This window comes from Hypanus sabinus, chromosome 15, assembly GCF_030144855.1.
Source record: "Hypanus sabinus isolate sHypSab1 chromosome 15, sHypSab1.hap1, whole genome shotgun sequence".
In the NCBI taxonomy this organism is placed as follows: Eukaryota; Metazoa; Chordata; class Chondrichthyes; order Myliobatiformes; family Dasyatidae; genus Hypanus; species Hypanus sabinus.
This window is the reverse complement of record NC_082720.1, coordinates 44,082,340-44,106,497: the sequence shown is the minus strand read 5'-3', so window position 1 is coordinate 44,106,497 and position 24,158 is coordinate 44,082,340. Positions and strand designations below refer to the sequence as shown.

The 24,158-nt window shown below is 34.9% G+C and overlaps 1 protein-coding gene across 1 annotated transcript in view; it reads left to right on the top strand.

Moving 5' to 3' along the window:
* LOC132405152 (protein phosphatase 3 catalytic subunit alpha-like) overlaps positions 1-18,389 on the top strand; it is a 421,759-nt gene extending 403,370 nt beyond the window's left edge. The window contains exon 13 of the mRNA XM_059989854.1: positions 16,788-18,389. Coding sequence (XP_059845837.1) covers positions 16,788-16,972 — 185 coding nt within the window. The 3' untranslated portion in view covers positions 16,973-18,389. The remainder of the gene's footprint in view (positions 1-16,787) is intronic.
* The last annotated feature ends 5,769 nt before the right edge of the window (positions 18,390-24,158 follow it).

Sequence of the window (24,158 nt, the reverse complement as noted above, 5' to 3'; positions counted from 1 at the left end):
GGGAAATGCTGGAAGAAACTCAGCAAGTCAAGCAGCATTCGTGGAAAGAGAAACCAGTCAATGTTGTGGGTCAGTGATCCTTCCTGAAAACTAGAGAATGACTCTAGGTTTACAATATGACGTGAAGTATAAGATAGGCTAAAACAAAAGAGATGATAATGAGCATGGAGACTGACTACTTTAATGAAGTGGAGTGAGAAAAGGACTTTAATATGATGGGAATTGATCAAAGAACAGTTTAGAGCAGTTTACCTAAAGATGGAATATTTAGTCAAAGCTGTTGCAAAGTGCCCAGATGAAAGGTAAGGATCCTCACAACAGCAGTGTCAGACATCTTTTAATGGGGGGAGGGGGAGATTGGGAATTAAAGTGGCATGCAACAGAAATCTCAGGATTACCCCTGTGGACTAAACACGAGTGTTCTGCAATGCAATCACCCATGCTGCATTTGGTTTCTCTGCACTAAATACTGGGAAAGTGCAGATCTAAAATAGAAAGTAGAAATGTAAGAAACACATAGTCAGCATCTGTATACAGAATATATCATTATTTCCTGCTAAATCCTTCATCAAATCTCTGATGATTATTGTTAGTTCTATAAATACTTTCTTCAAAATGTCAAAAGAATACACAGGAAGATAACAAGCTTTCAAGTGTATGACAGTGACGTATTTAAGCCAGTTATTAAACATTGATGCGTAACTTGCCATTTGGCATTTCCCTTTTCCTTCTGAGGAAAATCTTTATCTGAGTTCAGAAAGGCAATGCAAAAATAGAGAAGTTACAAAAGAGGAACTATAGAAGAAAACATTCTGCATTATGCAAGAAAGATATATTTATATACACAAGGTATTTAAATTACAGTAGTAAGACTGTAACTCCCACAAATATCATGGTAATAATAGCTTTGAAATGATTAGATTCTGTTGGTGTAGATTATTGTCATAACTATAAATTAACATACCAGAATATTATTATGATAAAACACTTGACTATTCTTTACATATTAGATATAGATATTCTTTGAGATAGATTTAGTTAAGGAATGTAATTGATATGAATGATATTTCTCCTAAATTTTATCATCATACTTACAATTACCATTCTGTGCTCTGGGGTTGAAGCTTGGTTCATCAACTCTTGCTCAATTATTTGTACTGTTCTGCGATTCCCGCAATATTAGCTCTATCCATGATGCTTGAATAGGTTTTTTTGACATTCCATGTGTCTTCTTTCAAAAGTTGTTAGCAGCTGTTGAAGAATGCTAAGAAATTCATTCTGCATCAGCAGTTTATATGAAGTGTTCTGTAGCATTAGGAATTAGGAATGTGGCACAATATATTCCTATAAAGTTGCATCACAAACAATTGGGCTTAGATCTGTGCCAGTAGTTCCTTCTGCCGTGAGTTCCTCTTTCCAGAAATGTTGATGAGGTGGAATATATACAGGGAAAGTACTTGTCCTCTGATTGGGGAGAACATTAACTTCTCTCCAGGTCATTCAGAGATCGGTGATGATGCTGTTGCTGGGAACTAGACCGCAGTTCTTGGATCAGCAAAGATATATGCACGATCTTGAGAATTACACCAGGGAGGAAATAAAGTGAATTAATAAGTTGATAAGTCATTAAGACCACAACTTTACACCATCTGTGCTATTGATGATAAAAACATACTGACAGATTTTCTTGCATTCTGCTGAGGTTTACAAGAATGTAATTTGAGTCACGACATAAGTTACATCACTAGAGACACAAGAGACTGCAGATACAATAAAACAAACTGTTGCAGGAAGTCAGTGGGTCTAGCAGCATATGAAGAAGTAAAGGAAGAGTCAGCATTTCAGATTCTTTTCCTCTACAGATGCGGCTTGACATTACTATTCTCTTGAATTATTTCATTGCTACAACTTACAAACCACATCGGAAAACAACCCGGCTGCCAAAATAGATTTGCATGGATGCTACAGAAATTAACATGTATCATTTGCAATTCCAAGTGGCAAATTATGTTCTGAAAGGTTAAGAGTAACAAGATGTTTCATTTTAAGCAAATTCATTTCTAAACATAAGAAAACTTCAATATAACTCCCAACTACCTTTCATAGAAGAACCAACACAGATTATCCTGACGAAGGGTCTCGGCCCGAAACGTCGACAGTGCTTCTCCTTATAGATGCTGCCTGGTCTGCTGCGTTCCACCAGCATTTTGTGTGTGCTGTACAGATTATTTAATAATGAATGCACCAGGCGTGTATACTTGGAGGAGTTGTTGCATCTGTGATTGTAATTGAAATGAAAGTGGGTAATATAAGCACTGAAAATCTCTTGCTTCAGAAATTGCTTCATGTCTGGGAAGCTGTACTTACTGATCCATAGCGCTAAGGGTAGAGGACACTACTTCCTGTGAACAACCGTCGCATAGGAACAAAGGAACTCAGATGCAGTACTTTGATGCTTGATTACTCAGCAAAGGACACAAGCACTAGAATTTCCTTTTCGATATTACTTTATTATTGATAGCTACACTGAATTACAGTGGAAAACTTATTTGTATACCATCCAGGCAGATCATGCCATGCAGCCTTGCTATCTTTCTTTCCACTTTTCAAATGGTGCAGTATCTGTTTGACCAAGCCTTAAAAGTCACACGTACCAAAATTTGATTGAAAACACTTTGTTTGAAATCTCTAAGGATGATAATGTTAGGTAAAATATGCAACAAAAATATCAATTATGCAATTGTGTTTTACAGATATTATATTGCATTGTAATGTTGATGGTGCGTTTTTAACTATTGTCCGTGTATAACTTTTCCAAGTTATAAATGTTAAGATGATGTACTTTGATCAAACAGAAGTACCAGATCATTCTATGTTCTTATATTCCAGAATTGATCCAAGGCCATTTGATCACTTGGATAACAATACGATAATAACTGAAATATACACTTAACTGTACAAAACCAGGTTTCTTTGTTCATTTAAGGATAGTTTATCTGTCCTTAATTTTTGAAGTATTGTTTTTTCCATAAGAATGGTAAAACTTCAAACTAAGTTGAAAAAAGAAAGCTCATCTGTACTTAAAATGTATGAGTCCAACTTGGACTATTTTGATTTCAGCTTTTTAAAAAAATCATTTAATGGCTATTTGAATACAAACCTTTCCTATTGTATACTTCTTTGTGGTTAAGGTTGCTGAGTAGCAGAAAACCTACACAATCTTTCCAAATGACTAGCTGACTAAATGTGCCATGTTGTGAGGCTCTGAAGTTTTTGCAATCAAGAAATATTCTAAATTCAATTTTGATCCTCAGTAAATTAGTTACGCACCATTGACAACTGGTTCATGGAATAGTGTGTCACTGAAAAGGTCACAATATATTACTCATCTTAATTGCTCTTTGGAATGTTGTAGTGAGCCAGTTTTTTGAACTATTGATGTTCCATTAGGTTGAGATTTTTACTCAATGGCAAAGAAGGCAAGAGGTTTATTTCCAATTTGGGAGATGCAAATGTTCCTGTATGCTTCTGTTATTGTTCTTTTGAATGTAATAAGTTGAGATATACAAAAGGTTTTGAAAAACCATCACGATTTACTGCAGATGATGCTATACAGTCATAGTGTAGTAGGGTGGATGTCTAAATGCATCCAATGAGTGATTCTAGGTTGCCTTATTCTAACTAGTCTTAAAATCATACTTTTTGGAAAGAGGTCCTTTAGCTCACCAAATCTGTGCCAACCATCAAGCATGTTGACCATTTGGCTGATTATTATCTTATAAATGCTGGAAAGATTTGGGTGAGTCAGGTAAGCATTTCAGTTCAGAATACTCAATTTTTGATCCCCCTGTATACATAGTATTTATGTGTGTAATATTTATTCCAGTTAACTTTTTGATCAGTAGTGACACCTGGAATACTGATGTTGGAATAATTAGTAATAATAATGACATTGAGTATCAAAGTTACTCATCCTTTGGTTTGATCCCTTCATACTCAAAAGGATCCTTGCCTAGTCCTCATGTGACACAAATATTGCCACCTATCAATGTATCACATAATCCTGTCCTGGCCCTATATCTGAGAAAATTGAAATCAATAGTATGGAGTTATTAATGAACATTCCCAAATCTGACTTTCAGAAGGAGGGTCATTGATGAAGCTATTATTTAAGCCGAAGAAACTTCCCTTGAGAAACTTCCTTTTAGTAATGTACTGCAGTTGAGAATTCAGGGCAAAATAGCCAAGCCTGAGTAACTTTTCCCAAAAAAGAATAAAGGGTTTAGGTTTTTTTGTCATTCATGATTGATAGTTGGCATGAATATGATGGGCCAAAGCAAAGTCAAAATAGGTTATCCTTCTCTAATTTCATTTGAACTCTTATGTCTTGTTAAATCATTTTAGAGGTCAATTAAGAGTCAGCCAACTTGATCTGGGTCTGATGGAGGGGTGATTTCTTCAAATTAAGACACTGAATTTCTAGCCCCAGCACCAGGATATGTCCCTACATCTCTGTATTATTAGTTAACACCTCTGAATTACCGGCCCAGTACCGTAACATCTATGCAGTCATTCTATTATTGACACCAATAGTATCGCATATTAGCAATAATCCTAATGGTGAGACACTTTTCTGAATGGCCATGGCAAGATCTTATTTCAGAGTTCAATAACTATTCACAAATATTTCTCATTTCCAGAAAATAATTCAACTGATGCAACTGACCAGGCAACAGATAATTTGCTAAAATTGTCTTCATTCAATAATTCCCATTACCATTTCTGAAAGTTTTACAATGGGTCTCATGTTTTACTTCAAAAATAAATTTGTAAAATTATTATTAACATGATTTTGAGTTCCTGGACTGCATGTAGGTCTGACATCAGACGAAAAGACATAAAGGATGAACATTTAAAAGAAAATTCTGCTGGGGATTTGAAGACTTGTCAAGCAATTTAAAATAATGACGTTCTTTTCTGATCTCTATGTTTGAAGTTCTAAACATTGTAATTTATTAGGTCTTTACTTGACATAAAAGAAGCATATTATATTTTAGTTATGTAACATGCTAAGGGAGCATGAATAGTTCTTCTTCCTAAAGTAACATTACTGTTATTTAAGATACAGTAATAATTTTTATAACTAGACAAGTTGATACAACTAGACAAGGAGAACTTTTTTTGAAATTTCAAGCAAGTAAGTTTAAAGTCTTATGATTTAATAAATGTTATTGCATAGTCATCAGTTTCAGTGTGTAAAAGGGAAGTGCAGAGACTGCACATCCCATTTCTTGTAAAGCTTCCATCATGCTTACAGAGTACTCAGATCTGTTGATTGCCAACAATTGAAATTCACAGTAATCTACAGCTTAAATTTGGAAATACAAAATCTGTGATGGTCTTATTATTCTATTTGATTGCTTTATCAACAATCTCAGTATTAAATATCTGCCTGAGCTTCTTGTAAAATTTGCATAATTACACTGTGGGGTAAATTCTGTTTCACAGTTTTTACTTTGACATAGTTGCTGACCTGCTGTGCATGATACTACCACTAGATGCTCTTTACTCAAAGCAGCGGGATGAACAATTTCAGACTGCAGAGTAAATATTTGTTACTTTCCTTTGATTTCTGCTGTGCATTAATGTCAATGTATTGTGACTTGGGAAGGATGCCAGAAAGAAATTGGTTCATGCACTGCAGCTCAGATCTGGAATTCATTTCTTCCCGATTATTTCAAGGGGAAATTGATTTTGCCACAAATTCTGAAACTTATTCATCATGTTTAAATAGTAAGATTAAGAGCCTTGTGCAAAAAGGTGCTTTAGATTTCTAGCACTATATGGAATAGCATAAATATCATATTATCCTAAAATGGTCTCAGCCCTATTTGCTTCATAATGTTTTTGAGCAACCTGGTATTTTTTAAAGAAGAATCTTTTTCCCTAAACTGCATCATGGCAATTAATTTGCAAGGTGCAGTGAAAGCACATAGAAAGCACCTGGATATTGCTGTTAAATGCTTCTAGTTCTCAACTGCTGGGATTCACCTGCTAAAATGGATGCAATCTAGGGCTTCCATGATTTTTTTTTCAAAATGTAAATTCTGAGTTTACTAATGACACTGAAGCAGTCAGTCCACACCCTATTGATCTCAATGGGAATAGCTGGTCTATTGGGAACCTTTTTCCCTTACTCATGTTTAATTTACAGATTTTAGTTTTTTAGTACCTTTTAGGCACTGTGGGACATTATATTGCTCAGTGTTAAGCCTGCTAGAAATATTCAACAGGACAAACAGCAGCTGTGAAGATAGGAACAGAGTTAGCATTTTATATCAGTGACCTTCGATTTTTAAAAAAATTATTAGCATCTGTTTTAATTAACGTCACACAGTTTTAGAGGTTAACATGATTGGTGATATTTTCCTTTTTAGTGATTTGATTAACAAGAAAATAAATATATTGGAAAATATCTGTGTACGGTATCTCAGAATTTATGAATGCAGCTATCTTATTATCATAAATTTTCTATTCTGAGCATGAGATTTATCTTCTAGTGAATTTACAGTACTGAACCAAAATCTTCAGCACATATTTATAGCTAGGGTACCTAAAACTTTTGCACAGTATTGTATTTGTCAACACGGAGCAGAGAGCGAGTTTGTAAATCTGGCAGGAGTAAAGGATGTTGGGAATGTTGAGAGTGGAATGACACTGGAGCGGTGTGGGATTGGTGGCAGAGAAAAAGTGCCAAGGTCGGGTGGGGTGGCCTGTGTGTAGAAACACCTGGTTCTAGAGGCCAAGCAAGGTCATTTGATTCCAAACAATTAGTTTATTGAACATTACAGAGTGACTCTCTGGTGCTTCCCTCTTCCTACCCACTTTTCCAACCGTGATTTTCCACTCTCTGCCTCCTCCCACTCTCAGTCAACAATGGAGACCCGTATCAGAATCAGGTTTATCATTGCTGATAAATGTCATGGTTTTTCGGAGCAGAGGTACAGTGCAGTACATGAAATTACTACTGTATTCTGCAAAAGTCTTAGGCACCCTAGCTATATATCTATATGTGCCTAAGACTTTTGCACAGTACTGCACGTATGGTACTTCGGACAATTTTCTATTATCTACTACACTTTTACAATTATTTAGAAAGCCCATTAGTCAATTATTTTCAACACCATTTCATTCATTCAGCAAGTGGAAGGTAACCAAGTCTCAGATAATAATGTTCTGGTTAAATTGGCCTATCCTTGTCCTACTTGGTTTGACAAAAGATGAGAAGTGGAACTTGTGGTGAAATGATAGTTGACACAGTTTTCCAGTTGATTTTACTAGTGGAAGTTGTGGTGTGCCCAATTTGATCGCATGGTTGGCACCAGTTAAATACTTTACACCTATCAGATCCTCATAACTCTCAGGTGGTTTAATAAGTCTTGATTAGGCCAAGTTTATACATTCAAATTTCAAAACTGGGGGGTGGGGAACAGTAAGTTCAGTTGACCAAACTGCCCAATTCACCACCACTGATTTGAAAGTGAGATTTCAAAGAAAATCAAATCAAAGAGCTTCTCTTATGAAGTTACCCTTATTGGCTCCTGTATGGGTTAGAATGAAAATGTTATTTAGAAAGGATACCAGTAAATTGGGACATATCTGGACTGGTATATTTTGGCCTAATTAAGCATCTTTATCATTATGTGCCATATCTCATGACCATGACTGCTCTTGGCAACATTTTCCAGAGAAATAGTTTGGCCTTCCCTTCTTCTGGCTAGTGTATTTACAAGACAGGTGACCCATGCCATTAACAGTCCTCTTCAGAGTTTGCCTGGCATCCGTGGTCACATAACCAGGATTTGTGATGTGCGCCACTGCTCATACAACCATCCACCATCTGCTCCCATGAATTCACATGACTTGATGGGGGAGGTGGGCTACACCATTCCCAAGGATAACTTGCAGGCTAGTGGAGGAAAGGAGTGCCTTACACCTCCTTTGGTAGAGATGTATCTGCATCCCGCCCCTCCCAATTAAGCAACAATCCCAATGAGCCAAAACCCTTTCCATGAAACTTGGCTAATTCATTTAGCTAACTAAGCAGCTACTCCAGTTACTTAAAGTTTCAATGAAAGAGTTAAAAAGGTATAAAAGAGACGAAACACCATTTAATTGAGTAACAATTTATGTATTTAAATGAAGTAGAGAACAAGTTAGAACATGATCAATACTAGAGTCCTATAAAATTGTATTTTAGTTCCTCATAATTATCAATGGAGGAATTCATCCATTGTGCACTGGTGTGCAATCTTTTGATTGACTGTAAATGAGCAAAATCAGCAGAGACACCTGGTGAAGATAATGGACTGTGTGTTTATACAAATCTTCATTTTCATTGTAATATTCTAGATGATTATCGATACCCTCAAATTTGTTGTAATTTCTAATTTATTGAAGCAGTGAAATTGTTTAATTTTCACTCCTGGTTGTTTTTGCCAACTTCAAGCCTAAATGCTTGAAACCTCAGTAAGCAAAGCACTCTTGAATTGTTTTAATGCTTATTTCTCACCACCTATCAGTGACAAAATCACTGCTTTTTGAATACAAGCTCACCCAACTGATGCTACTTCAAAACTGTTCACTCTAAACACTATGCAATGTCTAACAGCCACACAAGTGCATGTGACTAGTTAGAAACTGTTTGGAAACAGTCTCCTGTCCCAATTAAGCAGCATAGTGCCCCAAATAAATGAAGGGAATACTGGTTATTTTCTCAATTAGGTTTTGTCCTTTAAGAGATGTCCCAAATAAGCAGCTGCCCCAGTTAACTGCAGTGAACTGTATATGTCTTTCTTGTTTAGTAAGTTTTCCATCCATCTGATTAGATTTTGTTTTCATAAAAAGAACATTTCCCCTTGCATAGTCACAGTCTTTATCTGCTTTAGATATAGGCAAAGGCATTTGGTGTGCAATTTATCCATCATTAGGTATATCTGATAACAAATAGAAACACATCTACTTAACGTGCTGAGCAAAAATACTTATGACTTTTCTCCAATTTCCTTCAGCACTGCTCCCATCTTCTGACCAAACGTATCTTCAATAACAAGTATGAGGAGCTTCTGTATTCCCACAAAGTTAAGACACTGCCCAACATCCCCTCCATTCAGTGGCTTCTGTTGACACCAGTCTTTTCCATTTCTCCTTTCTTCCACCCATGCTCAATCACATATATAAAAATCAATTGCTGATTCACTCATGTTAATCCCATTGTTCCACTCCCTGTTTCAAATCTAATCTTATTAAACACCTAAAACTCCACCCTGGACAATGTGTCCTTGTAATAATACTTTTTGTATGCCTTGCACTTTTTCTCTCAAGTATTTAAATGTGTTGCCTCCTCGCAGATCCCTGTTTCTCTTTGGTTAATTGCATTAAATTTAAAATGCCTTTTATCAGAATTGCATCTATGTATATGTTTTGTGCCATAATTTTTTCTTTGTTGATGATGTTGATATTAATTTGTGAGTGAAGTTAACAGGCTATGATCGTTATTCTGAAGAGTTCTTTGGATGTTGTTTGTAAATTGTATACAAACACTTTTTATATTTAAGATGACAATAATTTATCAATTATAATTACAGTTTTCTATGTTATCTGATTTGTCTACAGCTTTTTGCTTGACATGTAAAACACAGGAAACCATTTCCATTTTTGATCAAAGTGCAAGATCATAACATTTATTACCAGAAGCCTGTTTTCTCCCAATGCTAGTGATATTATTCATCTCATCTCTGATATTACTGGAATACAATCATGAACAAAAATTGAAATCCAATATGATTTGTGCAATTCAAGTATATATTTTGTCCCAGTTATGATATATAGATTGAGAGACCCTGCACTATTGGAATGCTTGAATTTCATCTTTCAGAATTCTATTCATTAAATTTCTTTTCTTTCTTTTTCAATCTTTTTATTAAGTTTCATATATATATAAAGAAAAACATAACATAATAATGAATAGGTAATGAATACAATAGACTTGAAATTACATTGGTAATAAGATAATAATATCCTATTAAAACATCAACAGAAAAAAGTACATTAATCAATCAAGTCTGTATAACTACATATGAAAAAAAACAAAAATAATCATCAAAAAAGAAAAAAGAATTAAAAATAAGTAAAAGAAAATGTATATTGATAAAAAAAGCACTAAACTAAACTAACATGGGCAATAGTAACAGTTTATAAGTATGTGATAGTGTCAAAAAAACTCCGGAACTCCATATTAAATTTCTAATACCATAAACAACACCATATAAAAATGAACTAAATTGAGCTGTTTACTCATAGTTATTTTTATTTCTTATGCGAAGTGTGTGAATTTGATTGGTGTTTATAATTTAAAATTCACATCTGAATTTAAATCATTCCCAGTACAATTTTTCAGAATGTAGAATCTGAGAGTTTCCAACTTTGATTAATAGGTTATTTTCTCACTTCAGTAATATAAGGCAGCTGCTCGAATATGCAGAAATCTTGTCATCATGATGGTTAATGTAGTATTAACCTAATACATGATAATATTTGTAGTATTTAATGCCACAACCAATTATTCATTATCACTGCTATATGGAACTTAAAAATGTACTGATTTATAATGTAGTTTAATAATAACAATATTTAAATTTTTCAAGCATTTATCAATATCAAAACTATTCTGTCAAGTTTTGATAAAGTTCCCATAAATATTATTACCTTGGAACACAATTTAATCCATTAAGTTCCAGGATGCAGTAAACCTACCCTATATATTTTTTAACATTGACATTTCATCAAAACTTTTGATGTCTGTAGCTTTAAAATTCCACATATATCAAGATGTACTTTATATGATGAAGCTTTGAAAATTGGTTTTTATAGCTAAATTGAAACAATTTAAAGACTATTGTATCTGTTGTGGGGCTGCAAAAGACATGTAGGCAGACACAGAGTTTAAAATTCAAGTTCTAAGATCACAAGCAGAGGCTTAGATTCTTTATATCTTTAGAATTACTTAAGTGATATGTATTTTTAATGCCAAATAATCCAATAGATCTTTGAACTTAACACAAACTCAAGATCCTGGCTTCATTGTGATCCATGGCCAACATAGACCATATAAACCATTGTAACATTGCTTTTATATCAGTGTTTATTGGGACCATGCTCTTCATTACTGGAAGAATGTTCATACAGGTTATGTCATCAGTAGTGTGTGACCAAATTCAACACATATTTATTTCAGAATATGCTTCTTTGCATTATTTCTGTGCTAAATTATTTTATACCGTTCACCCTGAAATTTCACTAAATTTCAAGTTAGACTAAAATGCCGAACAATATCTTGGAACATATTGTCAGAAGGAATTTTAAAAATTTGCTTTATGATCTTCAGTAAGGGTTTGCTTTTTGTATTTTGCCACAGTGAAAGAAAGGGATAGGCCAGATAACGTTTTTTAAATCCAGCCAGTATGTGTCTATCTAAAATTATTAAACCATATTTATTAATTATATTGCTTCATTGCATTGATTATTCAAGTTGGCATCATTATTTTTATTGATGTTAAGTTTTCTTCCTCTTGCTGCTAAGTCATTTTTTGTCATAACTGTCTGAACTGTTTCTCTTTTTTCTGTGTTGCTTCTCCTTTTAGAACAATCAGGCACCCTCTTTTCTGCTACGGTTTGTTACAGTACTTTGTCCAGATAACAATTCAGAATCTTTTGTATTATTATAGTTTACCCCATTGTAATTAATATTCATAACACAAAGGGCTTCATCACCTCTAAACACTAGAGGGCAACAGTGAACGGTTCCTTAACTGAAATGGCACCTCAGATTGTTCTCAGACTTGTTGGTTGAAATTGGAAAGTCAATGACATCATCTGCAGAAAATGATACTCTTGTTTTACCTCACTGCTGATCAAGGAAATTGAAACCTAAAAATGTGAATGAAATATAAAAAAAGCATTGCTCATCAAATTATCACTACATCATTCTGGTACATTATACTTTTGCATACTCTGATAAACCAATGTTGAGAATAGTAGCAAGGAACTAAAGATGTAAAATTAATAATATTAATTGCTTCCATTCTTCACATATCTGCAGGTTTGCTATACTTTAATAAATGATAATTCACAATTTGTTAATTGTTTATAGCTATTCATGGTATAATTCTTTGACTCTCTGCAAATATGCTTTTGCTGTGATACTATTATATTAATTTGCAATATGCAATGATAATCTTCTACTTTGCTTTTCCCTATTCAGTTCAGCTTGAAAGAATGTTCAACCATAATGCAAAGGTCACTGCAGCTTTACTGATATCAGTGAAATTTTGCAGCAGTAGACCATGTAATAACTTGCTAACATGAACAGACCTATTAAACCAAGTCTTTTACGTGTACGGTTTTGAATAAGAATCCATCACATACATTGATAATTTACCAAAATTTACTACCACAATATATTTTAATTTGAAATGGTTTGATTCTGATTGCTGATATTTTGCAGCAATGAAATGTTAAGCATTTCCCACACTTCAAAATATCATTGTTACACTAAGAGCCTGAGATGATCAAAAATCGATTCTTTGCTGCAGGTAGCCACAACACATTCATATAACATGTAATTACAGACTTTGAGTTTATGTACTAAACCTGAAGGGAAGATTCAGTTGTACCAGATGAGAGTGCATAATCCTAGTTTTGGGAAGGAGAGTAGATATGTATACCCATAATAAGAGTATGGCTTTCACATCAATTAAGTGTATGCATTATTGTATAGATAATATGCAAAGATGTGGTAGGACTTGTAGTACCAAAAATAATTAGTCTTTGCAAGTGTTGATAAGATTCAATGATAAGATCAAGAAGTGTTTTTTTTCCAATACAGCAGCCATTGTGAAGTTTTACAGGACTGGCCCGGATTTGTTATCTACACCAGAAGAGGGTTCAGTTATATAAACTACTAAAAATCAGGAATGGAAACCTCAGACATTTTACAGTAGTTATGATAACTTAGTTTTGTAGCTTTCAACAGAATGTCATAAAGCTAAGATGAATTTGGTAATAAACCCAGTGAAAATGTGTTTCTAAAATGAATGGATATTGGGTAGGCGTTACTCATTTCCTGCCAAATTCACCATTTCTAATGAAGTTGTGTTGTACTGATCTTTAAATCATTTTGTAGCAAAGTAATATTTGTATACTAAATTTTTAAGCAAAAATATTGATGTCCCAAATAACTTATAGTGCAGAATATCAAAACAATTAGTTCCATATGGAGATAAAGAGTGATAAAATAGATGAATAAATTCAAAACCATTTATATGTGGAATAAACATGGTATTATGAACATTGATCTTGGTGTTTACTTATCACTGGCAAAATATTTTAATTATGAAGTAGTCTTTTGTTTATAAAATATGTATCATTAAATTTAAAATTTTTATGAGAAATGAAGAGCAAAGTTTTACTCACACTTACTTAATATATAAAACAAATGTTCCATGTTCATTGGGATGCAAATTTCAAATACTGAGATACTGTATTTATTAAAATCATCATTGTCTTTGAACACATCATGTGAATTGGATTATTCAAAGTATATATGCAAAATGTTAACGCTTTTTATCGTTCTGCAAAACAGCTAGTATGATTAAGTTGCAAATTAGACAAAACGGCACCTCTGCTGACAAGGAATGGAGCAAATGCTCTATTTTATGATAACGTGAAAACTTACAAACAAAGATACTGCTTTAAGAAATACGTTAAGGATTATACACATCATTGTTGCCATCCCCCCATGCCTGGATTTTCTTTCTAAATGGTAGTGAACATTTAAATCTAGATCCTGGTTTTTACTAAACAAAATTTTACCTCAGATCTATGAAGTCCAGCAATTAATGATGAGTCTTTTTAGATTTATAAAAAAGTGATATTATAATGGTGATGCAAATGACTAGTTAAGAAAAAGAAAAATCTGCTACAGACTTCTTAGCTAAAGATTGGAACCACAGCTTCTCTCTCAATTTTTTGTCACGATAAATCAATGGAGATCCACAGTGCCTATTTTCTAAGCATGTTTTAAATGTATTGCAACAGATTACCACTTTTATTTATAATAATGTAGTGCATTTGTTGATTAAAGTGCAGCACAGAATCAGTGCCCAGTTCATGTCAGCACATTGGGGCAGCTACGAGGTCTGCCACCTCAGAATTCCAATACCTGAGTTCACTTTGGTGTTATCTGTATGGAGTTTGCATAATCTCTCTTTGACTGCTTGTGATTCTCCTGGGTGCTTCAATTTCCTCCAACATCTCAAAGACTTCAAGGTTGGTAGGTTTATTCTCCATTATGAATTGGCCCTACTGTGTAGGTGAGTGGTGGCATCTAAGAGCATTTGTGGGAATATGCAGCGAATAAAATGAAGTCAGAGTGAATGGGTGCTTGATGGTTGACATAGATTTTGTGGGCCATTTCTCTATTACTGAAACTGAAGTTCTGCATCAGAGCTTATACTTGAGGAAAGGCGTGATTATACCCATTTTACAAACTCAGGAGCAGATGGTTACCTGTTAATAGTAAATCTACAGAATGTGACAATTTGATACTGAATCAAAACACTACAGGTGCTAGAAATCTGAATTATAAATAGAAAATGCTGGAAATACTCAAAGGGCAGGCAGAGTCTATGAAGAGAATTAATGTTTCTGATAACCGTGTTTCTTTCTCTAGAGAGAAAATATTCAGCATTTTCTATTTTCAGTTTAGTTAAGATTTTTCAAATGTTAATTTTCAATATTGCTCACAAGATTGATTTGCAATGATACATGTTACTAAAGCAGATGTATTTCCTCAAAATATGTTTATTTCAGCGCAATATACAATATTTAAAATCAATAAATGGCACTATTGTATCTCGATGAGATATAGTTTTACAATATATATTCAATTTATGCAAATGATCTTTACATTTTATATCCATAGTCTGTCCTATGAAGTGTCTCAAGGTCATTTAATATTCTTGTATCATTATGCCATATATTTCTAAGGTGATCCATTCTGTGGTAACAGATTAAATATTCATATCACATCTGCTCATTGATTTTGTCCATATCCCTTTATAAGCACAAGAATGTGGCTACGTTTTTTTTGAGACAATATTAGTGTTTTATTTTGAACGTAGTGTATATGCAACTGCCATTCCCACATTGTGCTAAGTGGGGCTTCCTGTTTTCAACATGTTGATGTTTACTACACTGAAAACCCACTCAATTTTCTCATTCATTTTGCATGCAACCCTTCTCTTCTCTTCAGCTACTGTTGAGGCTATTGAGGCCATTGAGGGTGTTGAAACTCATGAAGGTAATATGGGGCATTCCTGTATTTGTTGTGATAGACTTTAGTGGTGTTATTTTATTTCACAAACATTGTTCAGGTTCTATGGTAACAGCCATGGGCGTAAATAGGTTTGTTAATGTGGTAGAAAGAGGTTCACAAATGTGAAAGAACTGACTTGCTGAATTTGAAACTTGGCAATACATTTTTAGCTTAATTCATCTCCCATTGAAAAAGAAGGCTAGTGGTTTCTTTTTCACTTTGCCATATTTACGCCTATGAAAGTAAAAAGTAAACTACCTGCCATAACCGTTGATTAGCGCGGCTTTACCAAACTCCATCATTTATGTGTTTTGATCCTTTTTATTATTTAGCTCCAGTTGCACAGTTTGTTCTTGTTGACTTCTAAATTTAACAGTACAGCGCTGCGAAGTACAGCTGATCAATTTGTACAGGTAGCCATGTATTCTTCCCTAAATATCAGTTTGCAGTACACAAGAGCAAAAATAACAACTGTTGGCTAAGTGGTTGTCTGGTGACTGGTGATGTTTGTTGTACAAAGGAACAACAGTGCTCCTCAAACCCTTGCAGGCTGCAAGAGTTTGCTTTTTATTTCTATTTCCTTTTGAAGGTCTTGTAATTTTTTCATGTTTATGACATTAACCTTTGACTGTCCCCCTGGAGATTTTCTTAGATTGACATAAATAGTATTTTTATATTAAATAAATCATCCCCTTCACAGACTGAAAGTTCTTGGGACAGGCAAAGTGTTCAGTCATCTGCCATAGATAGGGACCTTCATCTAATTGCTAACAAACACTTTTAAGTTCCAGACGTAGGCAACAGTGACTCTCTGCTACACTATATATTTGTCATTTATGTTACACCTTATGTTACACTTTCTATATGGATAACAGTAACATGTTGTAAAACTTCTAAACCTATTGTCAAAATCCATTTGCACCAAGTCATGTAAGGAAAAGTCTTCGGCTGATGGTGTTTAGTAAAGAAAAATCAGTGTAAATGAAGCAAATACATAATGAGTCATCAAAATAAAATGACTAATACAGAGTATATAAGCAAACTAGAAACAAAACGAAATTGAAGGGTAAATTCCTTTCAGTTAATCTCCACAGGACTAGGCTGAGCATCCACTGTTACATCAGCGGAAGATTTGCCAAAACTGCAGAGAAACCATTTTTCCATTGAAATCAGGAGAACCTTTGCAGATGTGCAATCGGAAATCTGTTATAGCAAAGTGAAATTGAGTGTTGATCAGGCAGGACTTTCATTATTATATTTATGTGATTGTAAAAATGGAATTATAAAATTAATTCTTTTTTTCTTTTTTTATCTACTTTTTAACTCACTCAACCCAATAATCCAATTCTAGCCATTCGAGGATTTACACCTCAGCATAAAATTAGTAGTTTTGAAGAAGCAAAAGGCCTGGACCGTATCAATGAGAGAATGCCGCCTCGAAGAGATGCAGTCTCCAATTCTGGCATTGTTCATTCAACTGGGAAAATGAATATGTCCGAATCAAATGGGACAGATGACAACAGCAACATACAGTGATCTGCTTTTAAGACTTCAATATCTCTGCAGTTGTACTGTGTCAACTGTTTGGTGTTCCAGCCTCTGATATCCAAGACAGCACACTGCTCATTCAGAAGCAAAGAGTTTGAATAAATTTATAAAAAGAAAACACAAACCCCAAAAACTTCCACTCAGAAAATTAGTGTTAGAAAACTGGAAACCTTAGCCATCTTGTTTAGAGGGACTGCCATCAGTGCTTATAGACAAGGTGAGACTCAATGCAGGTTAAGTATTAAAGCGTGCTCTGAGGCTGTTCATTTGTTTACTTATTTTCTTTAATGAAAGCAAGGGTAGACATTTACAAAGATTTCTTGTAAACTTGGGTAAATTGTTTCACATTGATACATCCAATGGTGCATTTGAGAACTAGCACCAAGCATTTCAAAACTGTTAAAAATAAAATATGTCATGCATAAATATAGTTATATGATTAATATAACTTAATTTAAAATAAAAGTTTTGCTACTAGTATTAAAATTCTGGAATTATATTAGTCTTAGAAAAACAAATTTGAAGTTGCAAAATATTTCAAATGCCAAATACCAAATGATTCTGTTTTGTATAAATTTCCCTGCCCAACTTCTGTGTATTTGGATGCTATCAGGTCTGTTTGATGGTTATCTAATATCCGATCATGTTGCTTGTAACTGGAATCTAAATTACTGGTATTTATTGTTTTGTTGCTAAGTTCTGACATAAACTAACTAGGTTTTGCTTGTCACTTGCTGGTAATGAACAATTACAAATGGCACAGTATTTTTTGTAAAGTAATTAACGTGCACCACTATAGTGCCAGACTTAGGATTTGTACAGCATCTATAGAATGCATTTATGCATGTGGTTAAGTTTCTTAACAATATGTGGAGCTATATTTGTGCTGTGTTTAAAAAAATCTGGCTGTGTTGTATTCTTACTTGCTTTCTCTCTGCAGAATTGGTAAAGCTTTTGAGTTATTGCAATAGGTGTACAAACATTGAAGTTACTTTGACAGTTGAAACTATTTGTATTTTTTAAGTTCTCCGTGTGTAAAGGAGTGGCTGATAGCACGAATGAGCATATTCAGTGAAACGTTGACTAGTCCAAAGCAACATGTTTGGCTGCCAATGCATGATAGCATGGGTATCAAAACTGTTAAATTAATCAAGGCACAGTGTGGTGCCTCACTAAAAGTTTAAAGTTAAGCATATTATCCATTTTCTTCCACTCTTTGTTATCTCTTGCTTTGTCAAAGCGTGAAAACTTTTTGAAGATTTTCATGGATCTGATCTTGTAATTCCTCTTGTAATTTTCTCATCTGGAACCAAGGCTTCACATTTAACTTGTTATTTGAAACTCTGACATTGTAAGCATGTCCTCTGGAAACTCAGAAACACTTTTTTTACTATTCAATAAAATGTGCATGAACCCATGAATTTCTTGAAAATACTGCTTTATAAAGTTATAAATAAAATTTTACTCACTGGATTAATAAATAGGGAACAATGATTGCAACAATAAACACTCTCCTATGTTACAAACCTATCTGTTAATTGCATTAGAGTGCTACAGAACTATGTTGATGTTATTTGAAAACCATGGTTTCCTAAAGGCCTTTCAGCCCAAATGCAACATAACAACTAAGATACCCACCCAAACTGGTCCTATTTTCTCATGTTTGGCCCATATCTTTATGAATATTTTCTATCCATATACCTATCCAACCAGTTTTTAGAAGCTGTTATTGAGCTGCCTCAGTTACTCCTTCTGACAACTCATTCCATATGCATACTTAACACTCTATGTGTAAAAATGTTGAACATCAGGTTTCTATTAAATTTTTCAATTCTTTAAGTCTACGCCCATTAATTCTTGATTCTCCAACCACAGGAAACAACTAAGTGCTTTTAGCTATCCATGACCCTCATGATCTTATACGCCTCCAAAAGTCTCCTGCACTCCAGGGATAAAAAGTCTGAGCTTGTCCAGCCTCTACCTGTAACTCAGTCCCTTGAGTCTTGGCAACATCCTTATAAATCTATTCTGCGTTCTTTCCATTTTAATAGTATCTTTCTTACAGTAGGATGTACAGAACACAATACTCCCAAGTGCAGCCTGATTGGCATGTTGTACAACTGCAATATAACTCCTAACTTCCATAGTCAGTTTCACGATTGATGAAAGCCTGTGTATCGAGAGCCTTCTTCACTCTCTGTGAATTCACCTTCAGGGAAATGTACCTGAACTCAAAGATCCCTCTGTCCTACAGCACTCCACAGGGCCCTACTGTTTACTGTGAATGTCTTACCTTGATTAGCTGTCCAAAATATAACACTTCACACTTACCTGAATTAATCTCCATATCCTCAGTCCATTGATCAGAAAGTGATCAAGACTGGCCAATAATTTTTGATAAACTTCTTCACTGTCAATAGTACCATCTAGTTTAATGTCTGCAAACATACTAATCAGGCCTTGTACATTCTCAGCCAAGCTGGTGATACAGACTAACAACAGTAGGCCCTGCACTGACTCATGAGGCACACCACTAAACACAGGCTTCCACCATCATTCTCTACTTCCTACATACAAGCCAACTACGTATCCAACTAGCCGACTCTCCCTGCATTCCTAATCACATATTCCATATTCAAGTGTTGAAAGGATTCCTTTTACAGTTCCTAGTTGGAAGGCAATACCAGCATGCATTAATAGGTTCCTCCTTGATCGGTGTTGCTATGGGTGAAATAATAGTTGCTCATTGTACTCTGCTTCTGAAAAAGGCTTCAAATGGAGTCATATTTCAGATATGAAGTACAGTGGACAACTGCAATTGTATCACTTGTTTAGCACTACCAACTGAGAATAAGTGTCTTTGGTCACTAGTAGCAAATTATTGTTAATGGATATTTGACTAAAAATACTCTTAACTTTGTGCTTCTGTCTAATCTTTCTAATCCATTTTGCTATTTTACATGGCGCCTACATTTTATTTTAAAATATGTGCTTCAATACATGGAAAAGTTTCTGCATTGCAGTTTGATTCAATGAGCATGCAATAACCATGGTATGTTTAGCTGGTTTGGTGCTGTGAAACTTCTCAATGTTTCATTCAGTTTTAATTTTGAATATTTATTGTCTTATTTACATGACTAATCCTATTAGTGCAGTCCTGTTTGCAAGGTTCCCAAGTTATTAAGTTATTTTTATTTACTGTACCATAAAGCACCATTGATGGTTGCTAGTCAATAATTTGTGTTACCATTTGGTGCTTAACAACATTAAAACTGTGTTCAATTTATTAGATTATATTTACAAAAAGCAGACAAGTTCAATTATGAGCAAATTCCTGAAAGTGTCTAATAAAGATGAACTTTCCAATAATAAAATTGATAAGCATACATCTCATAACTACTTGGTTTATCAAATAAACTGGACCATGCTGTTACTGGGGTGACACTTTGAATTTTTGATCAGTTTAATTTTGGATATCACTCCCTGGAAAGCATATTGACAGTAATTGAATTTGGTATCACCAACTGAAGCTGAATATTGTCACAGAAGGACTTTTTAAAGATGAGGCAAATGATGGTCTATAGTGAACCCTCAGTAAGCTTTCTGGTTTCCACTCATTAACAAAAAGCACTGACTGTAGCAGTTGCTTGTCCTCAGATCCAGAAAGAAATTAAACTTGTTCTGTAGGGTATTTACAAACACCCAGCGAAAGAAGAGGAGACAACATTGAGAATGCAGTAAGAATAAGTCTTAAAACTGGAATTTAATCAGCTGATCTCAGCTGAGTTCCTCCAACATTTTGTGTGGATTTCATTTGATAGTTCATGTTTTATTTGATACTTTTAACTAAATTCTATTGTTAATCATCATCATGGCACACTTGAAAACAAATTTTAACCTAATGCTTTGTTTGACACTAATATTTCATTTGTGTGTGTGTGTGTGTGTGTGTGTGTGTTTCTCAACAGGTCATAACTTATTATAACCATTTTGTTTTTCAAGTAATCTTGAAGTTGATCTCCTCAATCAAAATACATGCTGCAGAATGTTTGCTACAAACCCTTTCCGGAGAATGTCTTTCCACTTTTGCATCAAAATGACATTAAATATCCCCTGATCAAAAATAGCAATGCTATGATCTGTAATTTTTAGGTGCATGCTACCAGAAACAATATTACCCTGCTAGTTTAAATCTTTCCATCTCCCATAATAGCAATAAATCTCAAGACACTTTGATCATGTCAAGTCTATATATTGTGGAGTTATACAGTAGAAATTGACAGAAAACTTTACCAACTTACTTCAAAGAACCATCAGCAAAATAAAAAAAATACCATGCCGGAAACAACTATGCACTGACTTTAATATCTCATACTGAATTTTATGAAAAATGTTGAAAGTTAACGTGAATAAGTTACATTGTTACATTCAATACCAAAGTAGAGCTGCTGTCTGGGTAACCTATACTAGTTTCATGGATTTTGTTGGCATACCTTGTACTAGTATTTATGTGTTTAAGAATGGCAAACAGGATTTTTTCCTCATGAGTGCAATTTCAGGATCTTGCAGAATAGTTTTCAATCAACCAATAACCCTCTTAATGCAGAAATGTGCAGTCAAACAGAATATCCTGGTTAAACAGGTAGACAATAGAAAGGGTCTTCCATAACAACTTCAGATCTTGTTTAAAATATGCTGGGCATAGTGGATTGTCTTGAGTAAAAGATTAGTTAAGCTCTCCTGATATCTAATGCTGACTCTGTGGATATTCTGCTGGTAATCAAACAATTTTTTTGTGTTCTCAGGGAGTGATGGACTTTCCAGTTGGTAGCTCCCTGCAGGTTCCCAACCCCAAAAGCTTTAGAAAACTTGCCTAATGGGCAAATCCATGCTCCCACACTGTTTCATGGTTTTGACTTGAGGAAAATTGGATGAAATGCCTTCTACAGGGAAAACATTCATGATGCTCCAAATGCAGCAGTGAATTGTAAACTGCGGTATTTTGCCAATAACAACAGTCATGGTCTGGAATGATTTGGTGGCCAAGGTATATGGCTGTTTTGCTAGAGCACAGCCCACATCTATCTTCTTAATTGCTTAACACTCAAGTTTCTCGCTTTTACCATTTTTTAAAAAAAAGTTGTTTTTTTTTCTACATTAAATTCCCTCTGCTGTGTTCTTGCACATTCACTTCATCAGGCTATGTCTTTGAAGAGTCTCTGTATTGCCTTCCAATTCATATTTTCCACCAAGTTTGTTACATGCAGAAGTACACTAGATATTCTGTTCTAATCAATGATACAGATTTTCTGCTATGGCACCCTTCTGGTCATAACCTCCTGACTTGAAAATGACCCATTTATTGCTTCTACATTTACATTCATTAAATACAGGATTTTATCTCCAATGCCAATGTTTCTAATTTGAATTTTTTGGGCATTTTATCAACAGCCACTCATCCACCAGTTTACCCTTTTCCATTATGCAACCACAAAGAGCTCTTAAAAATTTGCCAAACACATTTTCCTTTCATAAATTTATGTTGAATCTATGCAATCTGATTATTATTTTGTAACTGCTCTGCAGTTAGATTCTGGATTTTCCTAATATTAACATCAGGCTAATTGAACTGTAGGTCCTGTTACGTATCCCGTAACTGGGTTTACAGACCAGCAGAAATAGAAGAATCTGTTGGAGTCTGGTGGTACCGAAAACTAAAGGTGTTTATTAGTAAACTACACAATACAGTATCAAAAATGCAAATATACATATAAACCAGGTTAGCAATAATAAAATAGAAGTGTAGGAATAATAATCAACAATAATAAAGAAGCTCTATCAATATCTAGGGGTAAATGAATTGTCATAGGAGAATATAGAGTTCAGTTCAGTTCATGTGTGCTGAGGTAGTTATGGTTGTGTTGCAATCATTGGAGAGAGAGAGAGAGTGAAAAAGAGATTGAGCAGCTGCAGCCAGCAAACCTTCTGTTGTATTCTGATTCCGTCGTACCGTTGTGGACACTTGGGTATGACCCTCCGTTCTCAGCCAGACCGTTCTGTGGTGGACTCATCATTCTGGCATGAGTGGACACACACACAAGTCCCCCCTGGCCCTGCCGTCACACTGTGAGCTTTGTTAACTAATCTCCTGATTCGGTCCTCGAAGCCCCCACCTTCCAGTGGGTGCACAACACTCGGTCAGTGTCCTCTAGTGTATCTGAGGGGTGTCTCCCACACCTGTCTTTTATCCCCACTGACAGGGTATCAGCCATCCCACTGACAGGGTATCAGCCAACTCAAAATGACCATGTCCATCAAATCAGGCCACTCCTGCACTCTCCTTAGGAATGTTCACGAGCAAAGTAACATCTTTGCAGCGAAAGGTAAACAAGCCAGGAAGCAGCCATAATACATAAATCAAATGTGTGTGTCTCTCTCTCTTGTCTGTAGCAGATGTTCCTGCCTTTGTGCTTCATCTCTCTCTCTCTCATTAGCAGCATAGCAATAGCAATAGTTCATAGTTCTCAAAGGGGGGGGGGGGGTGATGATTAACTCTGCACCCCATTTCCATCAGGTCTGTTCAGCACTCATAACAGTCCTTATTTCTTTCTTAAGTACTGTAGTTGGGTTACATTTGCTGTCTCCCAATCTGAAGGAAACCATTGTAGAAAATCTGGAAATTTAGGAGATGACCAGTATATCTACTGGCTCCAATGACATTTCATTTATGCTATTGGGATCTGTCAGCTTAGTCCCATTTATTGAAGTTCTCTGTCTCTTATCCCAAAATATTAGTTACCTTGTTCCCAAAATGTAATTTCTCTTCTCCCATTCTATAATGGACCCACATTGGTTCTCCATATTTTTTTCATTGAGTCTTTCAACTTAAAAATAGCTCATCTGTCCACCCAGTCCATGCTGGCTATCAAGCACTTAAATATACCAATCTGACTGTCAGTCCATAGAAGCTTAGAAGCCATGGCATTTCAAGTGTTCATTTAACTGTCCCTTAAAGGTGAGAAGACCTGGCTCCACCATACCATCAAGCAACGTATTCCAGATTTAAACCACACTGCTGGGAAAAAAATATCCTCTCTAATTCGTTAGTCCTTATTTTGAACTCAGTGCCTCTGCTAATCAAAACATTTTGCACCTCCATATTTTTGTTCCTTAT